The 13,674-nt window shown below is 47.3% G+C and overlaps 1 protein-coding gene across 1 annotated transcript in view; it reads right to left on the reverse strand.

Annotated features, from left to right (window-relative positions):
- Window positions 1-11,931, reverse strand: part of MDFI (MyoD family inhibitor) — a 34,924-nt gene extending 22,993 nt beyond the window's left edge. The window contains exon 1 of the mRNA XM_077839518.1: window positions 11,838-11,931. Within this exon, the coding sequence (XP_077695644.1) occupies window positions 11,838-11,931 (94 nt within the window). The remainder of the gene's footprint in view (window positions 1-11,837) is intronic.
- Between the last annotated feature and the right edge of the window lie 1,743 nt (window positions 11,932-13,674).

The following is a 13,674-nucleotide window of genomic DNA, read 5'->3' on the forward strand; positions in this document are numbered from 1 at the left end:
AACACAGCTTTGCTTTCACCGATTTCCATACCTCACTGGTTACACTGGTGGCGTTTGCCCTAGTGTTTCTCGGCACGCTTGGGTGATGGTTTATAAAACATTTTGGCTGCTGGACCACGAGGCGTTTGGTCACAAATGTTTGTTTCTATGAAAAGTTACTTCCTTAGCACAAACACAAATAACTCGCCAGCTCCACACCAGGGTTATTATTATTTGTTATTTATAGTGCTCTGGTGGGTAGAGACATAAAGGCATAGGAACAGCCAGACTAGTCGGCCCACGGGCCCCTCTCTGACAATGGCCAGTGCCAGCTGCTTCAGAATCACTGCAAGAACTCCTCTCATGGACAATTTTGTAATCCGTTATGGGCCGCAGCTCCCCATCTGTGAAATGGGATATTAAAACAACCTATCCCACCCCCTTGTGAACTGAGGTTGGGCTTTTCAAGGGCATTCAACTCCCACGAAGTATAAAATAGAATCTGGCCACTTTCCTCCCTTTGGCTCCTTGAAAATCCCACCTTCAGACTGTATGCTTTATGGAACAGGGAGGGTCTCTCACTGGCTATATACAGGGCACCCATAAAGCCCTGAGCTGAGTAGCAGCCTCTAGGCACTGCTGTGATACAAACAAACAGTCAAGGTTAAACCATTCAGGTGACTTGACCCAAACCATGTCCCACTCCCAGCATGGTACAAGGAAACCCTTTTACCAAGGAAGCGCTCACAGTTCGGGACATGGCAGAAGTCTCATCATGGAGAAGTAGGAGAGGGAGAAGACTCAGCCGCGGTATTAGAGGGAGAGAACGTTTGTGTGTCTCGGAGCAGACCTCCCCCCTCAAATTAAAGAGAAGTAAAGTGAAACCAGCACAGCTAAATGGAGACGCACATAGCTAAAAACACCAGCTGTTTGAACAACACAATACAACATATTTCAGGACAGGTTAAAAACTGGAAATAAACTCCCGTATGAGACACTTCATTCTTCCGCTATCTACAAGAGCTAAAACCCCATTGACTTCAGTGCAATTCCTCCTGATTTTCAACACTGTCAGTGGCTATGTCTTCACTTCGAAAACAAAGTGTGTCTTTACATGGAGAGAGCTATCTTAGTGCAAAATCCACATGGCAACAAGGCACAGGTAGTTTGTCTCTTGATTTAGCTAGTTGAGATCAAACCTATCTCCCCTACCTTTCTTGAGGTAAAAACACACCTTCATTTGCAATGAAGACAGCCATTGATACAAGAATAAGTCTCCTTGTGATGAACAGCGAGCCAGAAATGAACAAAAATAATAGTTTCCCAATGTACATTTGAAGCAATAAAGCCGCCTGTGCACGACTGGAGACCCGGGCCCCCAAGGCGAGAAGGTTTGGTGGGGAATTAGAGAGGATGATGTAGTAGCAGAGAAGTGAGCTGAATTCTTTTACTGTGGAAAGTCATGGGGAAATTCCTATTCAAAGAATATTTCTTACAGGAGATCAGAATGCAGCCTTATTACTATTTATTTGTATGAGAGCAATGCTTAGAGACTTCAGCAAGCTAACTGCTGTATATGCACAAAGAGACAGTCCCAGCCCTGCCGAGCATACAATCTAAACAGACAAGAGAGGGGTTCTCCATGGAGGAGCTTACAAAACATCTTGAGATGCTGAAATGCAGTAAGGTTCCGATTCAGCAAAACATTTGTGCACACGTCCAGCTTGTGAATGGTCCCTAAGGGCTTTGCTGGATCAGTACATGTGTCAGCAAGACTGAGGGTTGTGATAAAACCAAGGGACCCAAGATCATAGAACCATAGAAATGTAGGGCTGAAAGGGACTTCAAGAGGTCATCAAGTCCAGTCCCCTGAACTCAGGCAGGCCAAAATGCACATCATTATTAACAAGAACAATAATTTGCACCTATCGAGCACCTTTCATTCTAAGATGCAGCTAGCCATCTTAGGGTTTTGTACAAGGGCCCATCTTTACAGTACCTGATCTCAGTGCACTTTACATTCATACAATCTCACCTCAACAACCCTGTGAAACAGAGAGTTATTACTACTCCCACTCGACCAAGGAGGTGAAGGGGAAGCCAGAGAGGTGTCCATCCAAGGCAACATAGCAGCAGAGCTAAGAACAGAATTTTGCAGTCCTTAATCCCAGCTTCCCCTCTGCTCTAAGCAGTAGACAACACGCCCCTTCTAGAAGAGGGAAGAGAATCCAGAATTTCTGGGGTGGTACTGAGTATAGACAGACCAATCTGGGCCTGGGATCATAACACTTACCTCAACTGGGTCAGGGCGATATGGAAATAAACTCCTTTTAAAAAAGCAGCACAAAGCTTTACGGGCCACAGATTACATAGCTGTTGATCTAATGACTGCAAAGCAGTCCAATGATTATGCCATTTGGGTGGAGCAAGTCATTTCTCATGAAGACCTTAAATTGCCCAACTTGCTTTCCATGCAAATTTGCATTGGCTCCTGAGAACACGTTGCACTGCGTTCTTAGCCTTGGAATAGAGAGTTGCCAGACTGGGTGAACACAATCCTGCTTGGTGCATCTGAATTGACAACGGTTGCGAGACAGGCTGGACTGACAGCTGTGCAGCCTGAAGTCACCTGTTTATCCACAAAACAGGTACAGCACGGGAAGCAACAGGGCCAGATTTCCCCACCCTGCCAACATGCCTGAGTCCTGACCTGGAGCGGCCACGTATAGTGAGGAAAGAGCAGTTCAGTCTCCAGCAATGCCTGTCAGTGCCACTTGGGATGGCTATTTCATGATGAGGGCCTCAGCCCACTAGGAACCGAGCCCTGCCATACATAGAGAACACCAAACAGTCATCATTTGATACCATCTTTCTGTCATTCCCAAGCAGGGCTAGAGTTAGCCCAAGAGGTGAGAAGTTCCAGCCCCCATTGCTAATTCCCTAATCCACCCAGTCCCGGTCTCTGCATTCCTCTTTCAATCAGATTATTTATCCTGCAGCTGAAACAGTACCTAACATGCTGGTCCAAGAGTGCCCCTCAGCAAAGCCTACAGTAAACAGTGGTCAATTTGGGCACAAAAGTCCATAGCTCAGCACAAGAAACTATTGTCCTACATCAGACGCTGCAGCCCGTGACCTCTACAGATACCGTGTTCTCTTTAATCTTCAACCTCCTTATCCAGGGAAGGAGACATTACAGCCAAACTTGGAATGTACAAGACAGAGTGTATTCCTGGGTGAGAGGGCAATAAACATTCCAAAATGATAGGGTGTTAAGGTGCCTTATGCAGAGTTTGGGGGATTAGATGAAACCTACAAAGCACTGGCCAAAGGTCAAGCAGAGGCCCCTTTATCTCTCCCTTCCTTGTAGGGATGAGAGAAGCTTAGTTCTCACCAGATTTCTCTGCTGCTGGTTGGAGACATCCCAGTGAACGCTTTGCTCATGTTCTTTTGGGCATGCATGTTTCCTGTCACCTGAGATGGGCCTGAGCCAAAACACGGGGTTTGAACTTCAAGGTGTTTGGAATCTGCACCTCCTTCTGGGTTCATCTATCATCCAGAGCCTCAGCGGGTGTCAATCAGTACAGCTCTGTTGAAGTCAGTGGCACTATGATGGTTGCCACCCGCTGAGGATCTGGCCCTAGCTCTCCAAATGGAAACAAACCACAGATCTGACTAGCCATGAGCTCTGCAAGTTTGAAGCCTGGGTTCAGGGCTTGGGTTCAGGACTTTCACAAGACCTCGCTGAAAATCAGAAGTGACCATAAAAAGCCACAAACACTGACAAGTATCAGAACATTTCAGAACCCCAGCAAAGGTTTGGGGAGGATGAGAGAGAGGGTGTTTCTCCTTTTCTTCTTCTTCTTCGTGTTAGACCTACCCCAACCAAGAACAAGGCCCCACTGTGCTAGGTGCGGTCTGTATTCACAGGCTACATCTATACTGCACAAAAAACTAACCCCACAGCAGTAAGTCTCAGAGCCCAGGTGAATTGACTCAGGCTCATGGGGCTTGTGCTGCAGGGCCAAAAATATCAGGGTAGATGTTTGGGCTTGGGCTAGAGTCTAGGCTCCGAGACCCTTCCCGTTACTAGGTTTCAGTAAGAACATCTGCACTGCCCTGCTTGTTTGTTTTTGCAGCGTAGACTACACGTAAGGGAAAGTCTCCAGCCCCAAATGCTCACAATCTAAATAGATAAGGAAGGCAAAAGGTAAGAAGAAGGGAGTATTGTCACTCCCATTTTACAGACAGGGAACACACACACACACACACACACACACACTAAAGTAGGCCAAGACTTTGCAAAAATGATGAATGATTTTGGGTTTCCAGCTAGAGACACCTTTAAAGGGACCTGATTTTCAGAGATCGGGTGCTTGGCTCAGCCAGGAATCAGGCCCCTTTAAGATGTCTCTAAATAGGGCGCCCCAGAAATGGAGGCACCCCAAAAGACTAGCCACTTTTGGAAAATGTTGGCAGCTGTGACTTGCCATGGGGCACCGTGTGGCAGTGTGAGCTACTGAACCAAGAGCTACCGAGTTGCACAGTAGCATTTCAACCAGAAGACCATGTTTGGTCACGGCATCTCCACCACCCTCCCATGCAGCCTGGCATTGAGAAGCGAAGGACAGGACAACCCAAGCACAAAGCCGGTGAAAGAGACGAACGATGTCCCATACATAGGGCCCATGGTGAACCCAGGCTCTGACGCAAAATCCCCCAAGGAGGGATCAGGCTATGGGGCACACAGATGGAGAGATCACAACTGCCATGCACACCTTGTTACGCTACTGGGAAAATATGAAAAACTCCAGAAAAAGCAAAAGGGGTGTTATCCGGTTTCTGCAACTCTTGGAATCTCGGCAGGCGATTTCAAAGGAAATTCAATTAGAAGCTGGAGGAAGAACGCGGCACTCTCAGGGCAAACAGCAGATCCCAGTTGAGGGATTGTTTTGTTTTGAAACTGTAATCTTTGAAAATGCCAAAAAGCATCTTTTGTTTGTTTGTTTTTTTTGAAATTTTAAACAAATGCAGCAGTTTCACTAATTGCAACGAAACTTGGAGAAACAAAATATAGATGTTTGGCGCGGAAAGCTTTTTGTTGTTTCTTGGGGGGGCAAATAAAAAAAAACTGGTTGGTTGTTTCTAATTTTTTTTTTTTAAAGAGGCTGTTTACACATGCATTTTGCAATCAAGTTACTTAAACTGTTGCCAACTCTAGTGTGCCAACTCTCTTAATTCAGTTTAAAAAAGATTTATTTTCACTTAGTTTAAACCTGTTCCTGATCTGTTCAATAAGTAACATGGCAGGCAGGCAGAACTGTACAAAGAGACCTTCACTGTGCATGCAGAGAGGCCAAGGTTACATACTGAGAGGAAAAAGAAAAGGAGTACTTGTGGCACCTTAGAGCCTAACAAAAGGTGCCACAAGTCCTCCTTTTCTTTTTGCGAATACAGACTAACACGGCTGCTACTCTGGATACTGAGAGGACTGGCCACTGGTTTGCAGTCCTAAGTTCCGAATGTCACACAAAACTAGGTCCCGCCTGAAATCTGGCCCTCCTTCTCTAGTTTCACTCCTTATATACAGTCCTACATAGTCCTCCAACATAAGCAATTTAAACTAAATCAAAGTAAGAGCATCCATACATGGGCTTGCACAAGTTTAATTAAGGGTAGGTCTACACTGGAACTGGAGGTCACTTGGTATTGCACAACATTTTGATTAAAAAACTAGAGTGATATATATTTAATGAGTCACACATTAAATGGATTAAAAACTGGCTAACTGATAGGTCTCAAAGTGGAATTGTAAATGGGGGATCGTCATCAAGCAGATGTGTTTCTAGGTGGGTCCTGCTGGGATCAGTTCTTAGCCCTACGCATTTTAACATTTTTATCTATGACCTGGAAGAAAAAATCAAATCATCACCGATGACGTTTACATATGAAACAAAAATCAGGGGAGTGGTAAACGATGAAGAGAACAGGTCATTGATTCAGAGCAATCTGGATGGTTCGGCAAACTGGGCACATGCTAACAATATGAACTGAAATACAGCTAAATGTAAATGTGTACATCTAGGAACAAAGAACGTCGGCCATACTTACACAATAGGGGACTCTCTCCTGGGAAGCAGCAACTCTGAAAAAAGATGTGGGGGGTTAGGGTGGATAATGAGCTGGCCATGAGCTGCCAGTGTGACACTGTGGCCAAAAGAACGAATGTGATCTTGGGATGTATCCATGGGAATCTCAAGTAGGAGTACAGAGGTTATTTGACCTCTGTATTTGGCACTGGTACAACCAGGGCTGGAATAGTGTGTCCAGTTCTGGTGCCCACAATTCAAGGAGGAGGTTGATAAATTGGAGAGGGTCAGAGAACAGCCACAAGGATTGATTAAAGGATTAGAAAACCTGCCTGATAGACTGAAAGAGCTCAATCTATTTGGCTTAACAAAGAGAATGTTAAGGGGTGACTTGATTACAGCCGGTAAGTATCTACATGGGCAACACAGATTTAATTATATGCTCTTCAGTCTAGCAGAGAAAGGTCGAACACAATTCAATGGCTGAAAGTTGAAGCTAGACAAATTCAGACTGGAAATAAGGCATAAATGTCTAATGGTTAGAGTAGTTAACCACTGGAACAATTTGCCAAGTGTTGTGGTGGATTCTCCATCACTGGCAATTTCTAAATCAAGACAAGACTGGATGTGTTTCTCAAAACTCTGCTCTAGGAAATATTTCGGGGAAGTTCTCTGGCCTGTGTTATACAGGACGGTAAACAAGATGATCGTAATTGCCCCTTCTGGTCTTGGAACCCATGAGTCTGCCCAGTGCTAGCTCTGATCAAGCTAGTACACAATAGCAGTATAGCCGTGGCAGCATGGGCCGTGCGATGGGCCAGCCGTGTGAAGACGTACCTAAGCTTTCAGACAGGGATGTACTTGGGGTGGCTAGCTGTCCCGCCACCTGTACAGCTGCAGTGATGCTGCTATTTCTAGCATGTGAGCTCAATCCGTGTGGGCGTGGGTATAGCTACCCGATCTGGAAATTACACTGCCAACCACCGTGTAGACAGAACCTAAATCGGTTTCAAGCAGCACCTGGCGTTGAACTGGTGCAACTCAGCAGGTAGATGAGTCTTAAGTACGAATTTAGCAGTGAGGACAAGTTGGCAGCCCATCTGACAGAAGGGTAGGTGGACTGAGACCACCAAAACAACAAAAGTCCCCACCCCTCAGTCCCCAATACTGTTTGTATCCCCGACTGTCAGGATCGTGCCAAGCAGAAGGGCTTTCCCCATATGGCCTGACAGCAGTTTGAAAGTGGTGCTAGCTTGCTAAAACCAAATGATTCTGGAAAGGCATCATGGGAGTTGTTAGTTTGTCCCCAAGTCCCAGGATGCCAGCAGGTTCCAGAAGGTACCTGATCGTGCAACACGAGAAAAACCCCTGAAGGCAGAGAATGCAGTGGTGGAATAGGACACCAAGGGAGACCTGCCAAGAGTGCAGTTATTTTGAAAAAGCACAGAGCTGCATGACTCACAAGAGAAGCGGCTTAAGCCGGCGTACACAAAGCGGTGTGGACGCAGTCTCTTGGCATAGTTACACCAGTAGAGCTGTAGTGGAAAAACGTATACTGGAAAAACTCTCCCGTGTGGACAAGGCCTCCAGTCCCAGTGCCTCCTCCATTGATCCTGACTGTGGCATGGGCAGGACAACGGACTGGGAAGGGCAACCTGTGGTTTGCACCCCAGCAAACCCAGCTCAGCAGAGCTCCCATTTCCAGATAAGCTTCACTCCGAGGGAGGCGTCTGCTGCACCCTCTATGAAAGAGGCATTGTCTGGGCCTGTCACAGGGGCTGGGCCTGCAGTACAGGGGGGCTGGGCTGGGGCCTCGAGACAGAACTGCTTTCAGCCCCGTGTTATACCTCAGGGCAAACTCATTGTGAATGATCAAAAAAACCACTGTGTGCGCACACTTGCATGGTAAGTACACTCCCCCTTCCCCAGTTCAGACTGAAGAAGTCACAGAATTGCTGGCTGCTGTAGCCAAGCCGGGGAGTGGAAGTCAAAGGGGAGCCAAGAAACGAAACACCCTGGGCCAAGACCTGCTCCCAGTTGTGCTGGGGAGTCACCGGCAGCTGGGCATGCCTCTGACAGGAGCAGAGTCGAGCTCACTGGGTCTGAGATGCTTATGCTGCGTGTGGAGTGGCCAGAGAGACTATCCGGGGTGCACAGGACAAAGAGGGGAGGAAAGGTTTTGTGTGTACCCAGGAGAAAGAGGGCAGGGGAAAGAGAGAGAGGAGGAGCGTAGAACTTGTCGAAATTTTTCCATCAAAACCAATTTTTTGATGGAAAATGGCTCCCCCTCCCCCCAAAAAAACCCTGCTCAAATATTCGTTTCTTTTCTACAATTTTCATTTTTTCTTCAACCCTTCCCAATCTTTGTGTCAGCTGTCTCCTCCATTTGTTCTATTTTGGAAAAGGGGGAGGGAAATGAAAAATCAAGAAACTGGAGATTTTTGGGGGGTGAAACAATACATTGTTTTAAAGTTCTCTTCAAAAACCAAAAAGAAAACCCTAACCCACCCCAGATTTTCTTTGCCCCTAAATGCCACATGAGAAAATAATTGATGTTTTCCAACCAGCTCTAGGGAAGTGAGGAAGAAAGAGAAGTCTGTATGGTATTCATGGTAAAGTAAGGTCATAGAAAGACTGGCCCGTACGAGCCAACTTGCTGCCATACGAAGGTGGCATCTGACTGTGTATGGGCTGCCTGTGTTCACTCGTTCACTGCTGGACATGAAACCAGAGCATTCTCATCTTTCTCTAGTGCTGCCCTCTGGTAATTCAAAGGGGTTGCTTTGATGGTACCTAGAGGGAGCTGGGTCCAGCTCTCCTTGCGGTGAGAAGAAGGTTGTGATAACCTGGGATCCATCTTCAGAGACGGCCACTAAGAGAGGGGACACAGATCCCAGAAGAAATATCCAGGTCACGTCATTTTTCACAAGGTAGAAACCACATGGTTCCGTGGTCAGGAATGGGACTAAGAGTGGGGAGACCTGGATTCTGTCCCCAGCTCTGCCACATGTTCGCTCGCCTTGAGCCTCCCTGCACCTCAGTTTCCCCACCTATTTTATCAACTCAATCTCACCAAGTTAATTTGGCTTCCTTAATTATATTTGAAAGGGTTATTGGGTTCAAATCCCCATGATCAAATCCTACATGTAGGAACAGGGAGGCAGAATCGCCGGATGAAACTTCCCAAGAGACAAGGCTTCTGCACGGAACTGTCAGCAAATAACACTGTGTGGACAAACTGGATGCCATCCCCGGAGTGCCCTGCAAACAAGGATGAAAATCCTGCAGAGTGAAAGGCCGCAAGGAGCAGCTGCTCTTACCCTGATGGATAAAGAACAACAACAAACATGTCACCTCAGTCCTCAGCAAAGAGCAGGAATGGACTCTTCTTGGTGGAACTCTGGGTCTGCATGGACCAGTGAGCGTCTCCTGGTAAGCAATGGCACTTGGTGCCTTTGCAAACAGGGGTAGGAGCTTCTGGTGTTTTGAAAGCTGAGAACTCTTGCCCTGTCAAACCTCTGCTATGTAGCAACCTAGAGCTAGCCCAAAGTCCCATGCCCCAAGAGCAGGCTGTGAAGAGATGTAGCCCAGTGGTGAAGGTGCTAGCATGGGACTTTGAAGACTTGGATTCAAGTACCAGCGGAGGCTCGGGCTAACTTCCCAAGTAAAACCCACCCAGCCCCGCAGCAGTTGTTATGGACTGCTCACCCACCATTAAAATGAAGCCACCTCTGGGGTGGAACATGTCAGCCACTGAACAGCAAACAGCAACAGCACACAAGAGTGTGGGACAGGAAGCGGGGAACACAGTATCCGGTTGGAAATGTTGGGGGAACATAACAAGGGAATGTATTCTCTGAAATCTGGGCCCTGGCACATTGCAGGAGAAGTCCATCAGTGGAGTTACACCAGGAATAAATTTGGCCTCTTTTGTGTCTCATTCTGACAGCACACACGGTAGGCTGTGTTTCACCTTTAGTGGTCAGTTTCCTGCTCTGATCCATTCCTCTCACTCAGCCCTTCAGTCTAGTTTCTCCATGTAAATATCTGCAGAAGCCAATTGCGCTGATGATGGAGGTCCTCCAACTGTGCGTGACACCCCCCCCCGCCCCAGAAAAAGCCAAAGACCCCGGCCCGATCAGCGTTCTCATTACGGCAAATGCAAATGAAGGCGTTACGGTGTTGCCATAATAACGACAACAGGATAACATTCCCGTAGAGTTCGAGTTCTAGAGCGGTCCTGGTGCATTGCAGGAGCGCTTATTACGTCTACAACAACTCGTTCAGAGTCAGCTGGGGGAGAGTCATCATTTAGTAGCCTGGAAAGCTCGTCTGGTCCAATCGATTCCCCTCCCCACACACAATAGCTACACTCCAAGAGGAGGCTTTCGCAGAGCCAGCACATTGCAGCTAACACAGCACAATGCGTGGAACCAGATCAGGGCTCTCACGGGGAGTGGAATTTCACTGGATTTGCTCCAGGTGGGAGGAGGAGATGGAGGCAATCGGGGATCCAGGGAACCCACTTATTTAGGGCCTGATTCTGCAGCCCTGGCCCCTTGTGAGTAGCATTTACTGAGCGATCTTACAGGCATCAATGGGACTCAGCGCCACGTGCCATGAGCAAAGGTGGCAGGATCAGGCTCTGATCCGCCCCATGGTCTCCCAATGGTTTGCCACTGGAGCACTGATCTTCTCTGATCTTTGGCCAGTCCATGGGTGTTGGATGGAGCCCCCTACATACAGCAACACAGAGCCTCCCCACCTTCCGATTGTGGGGCTTGACGCCCGATCTGGGGAAGGAATAAAGGAGACAGGTTTCTCTGGGTAGGGAGCAGGGGCGAGAGAATGTTTTTAAATTTAATAGGATCAGGGCCCAGAGTGAGGGAGGGGGGAAGCCGCATCTCGCAAGGAGCTGGCCCGAGCCCAAGAACACACGGCGGCTGAATAGACACAAAAGTTCTTGTGAGAAGCCAAAGCCCCAGTGCAGCTGCATCAGGGCTCCTGCTGCATGGTCTGCAACACAGACAGGAGGCAGCAGAAAGAAACCCAAGCTCCCTTTTCCCCCCTCCGGAGAGGTTCCATCCCACACAGCCAGCCATGCGAGAGCACAATAGTGTCTTTGGAGAGAGAGAGAGAAAATGGGAAAGGAAGTAGTGGGCTTTAAGCCTGGCGGTGAGCCCCTCGCCAATAAGTCTCTGCAACATTTAGTCTGCCTGCTCTTTAACCCTTTTGGCTCCAGCAGAGCAAACATCCTCTCCCCTCCACGAGCTGGGAAAACAGCTCAGCAAGCACCTTTAATCCCCAGCGCCCTTGCTCCCACCGATCCTGGCTCTTGGTGAAGTCCCATTGGAAATGGGAAAGTTGCAGAAACTTTTCAGGAAAGTTTCTTGTCCGAGTGGCACCATCCCCCTCCACACACCCACAGATCATCAGCTGGTGTGGTTCCATTAGCTTTACTGGATTTCACCAGCTGGGGTTCTGATGATCCCCATTGTGCGGTGGATATATGCACACGGCGGCTGGTGTAAACCAGCCTAGCTATTTTAAGTCCAGAGGAGCCATGCTGATTTCCACCAGCTGAGGATCTAGCTCACATTGTGCTCAGCCACAAAGAACTACAATTCTCTTTCTAATCCAGAAAGTTGGACAAAGGCTTATACTTAACAAATAAAAAGAACAGGGAAGCCTAGGGCTCCTGCCAGTGGCCAGAGAGAGACAAGTCCCTGTAAGTTTAAAGCGAGAGAGACAAAAGCCCCTTGTGCTTACCTGCACTAGTGGGCAGGAAGGGTGTCTGATCCGGCACGGGGTCTCCATTGAGTGAGTCAGAACGGCTTGAGAGATCACTTCTCACCTGGGACATCTGACTGGGACCTGCCAGACACGCCACATGCAGAGAAAGAGTGAGAGAGAGAAGCTCACTGAAGATTGCTAAACAACCCAGCCATGAGGAACTCTCACATGGAATGAATCAGCATGAAGACGTTAGGTGGAGAGACAAGAAGGAAATCACACAACCCCAAGAAGGGATTTCTAACTCACCCCGGCAGGACACCTCTCCCCAACTGCCGCATCCACATGCACAATAGTTTGCTTGATTGTTCAGCTGCAGGAAACTCCAGCTCTGCATAAGCTTCCCTCCAGACACATTTCAGTCCCAGCTGCATTGAGGAATCCTGTGATCGGCCAATTTCCCCCCCACTCCCCCAAGAATACAGAGACACATTGGAGAAACTCACTTTTTTTGTTTACACTTTAATGGAACTCCCACAAGTGGGGTATCATCCTATTGTCCTCTCCATGTGAAGGTCTCCTTCAGGTCTCTGCAGCTGCTCCCTTCTCCAAACACCCTACTCCTCCAGCCCTCTTCAGCTAGATTTCTTCAACTTGTCTTCCTTCCTTCCTTCCTTCCTTTGTCTTTACATATTCCTTCAAAGTGTCCTGCTTGGTGCCTTGTCCCTGCCAGGAATGTCCTGCAATTTCAAATAAAGAAGACACTTCACTTCTCTTTATCTGTGCAGCTCTTTCTTCAGGGCAGTGTTAGGTTACAACTGGACAAGTTTGTGCAGTCTATCTCCAGACTGTAAGCTCTGCCTCCCGTCTCTCACACAGGAAATTGCATTCAGGGCTGATTACCCAGTTTCCTTCATGCTGGAGATATTTGGAGTTCATGCAGCCTATAATAAGCTGGTTGGCACTACGATTTAAAAAAAGCAGTGAGAACAAACAAACAGACACAACAATCCACAAAGCCACTTTAAAAAGGAATGAAAAAAAAGTTGATTTCTTTTTTGTGGGAGTGGAGCTAAGCAGTCAAAGTATGGTGTGGGGAGAGGGATATGTGGGACAAGCATGGGCTTACTATATCCCTCTGCCAATGCTCAAGTCTTTGAGCTCCACGTTTTTAATCCAAATTTGTTTTTCTTTAAACTCAAAAGATCAATTTTCAAACAGCAGCAAGGGAGCGAAAAGGGACAGCGAGCCAAAACTGAGAAATCATCAAAACCTCCCTTGCGTTGCGTGAACGCCTGTCTCCTCCAGCCTGTCTCCTCCAGCACTAATGCTCCCAAATACCGATGTAGTTGTGGCCCAATATACTTACAGTACGACTACATATTCCTGTGTGAAGGATTGTCATGGAACTAGGACACATGGCCAGAAGTCAGGAGAGACCAATTTTCTTCCTGACTCTGCTACTAACTCACCGTCCATCCTTGGACAAGTCACTTTCCCCTCTTTGTGCTTCAGTTTCCCCAGCTACAAAATGAGGACAATATTGGGTTTTGTGGTTTAACTCACTGACTTTGAGATACTCAGATGGAGGGCAACATATGATTAGACTTATCAGTATTACTGTTTAAAGTGACAGAATGAAGTCAAGTCACAAATTCCCTTTTCTAGTGTAATATTTTAATGACAAGGGCAGTTTACATTTGGAGTCACTATTTCCACACTCACTCGCGATATTACTTTATATCTTGCTTTAGGGGAACTGACTTTGTAACATTTTTAGATAAAATATCTACTGCCACTTTTTTTTTTAAGACTGCTTTTTACACCGATGGCTTTTTCCTCGAACCTGACAATCCAATATTTCCAAGTTTAT

Source organism: Eretmochelys imbricata, chromosome 21, assembly GCF_965152235.1.
Source record: "Eretmochelys imbricata isolate rEreImb1 chromosome 21, rEreImb1.hap1, whole genome shotgun sequence".
Lineage (NCBI taxonomy): Eukaryota > Metazoa > Chordata > Testudines > Cheloniidae > Eretmochelys > Eretmochelys imbricata.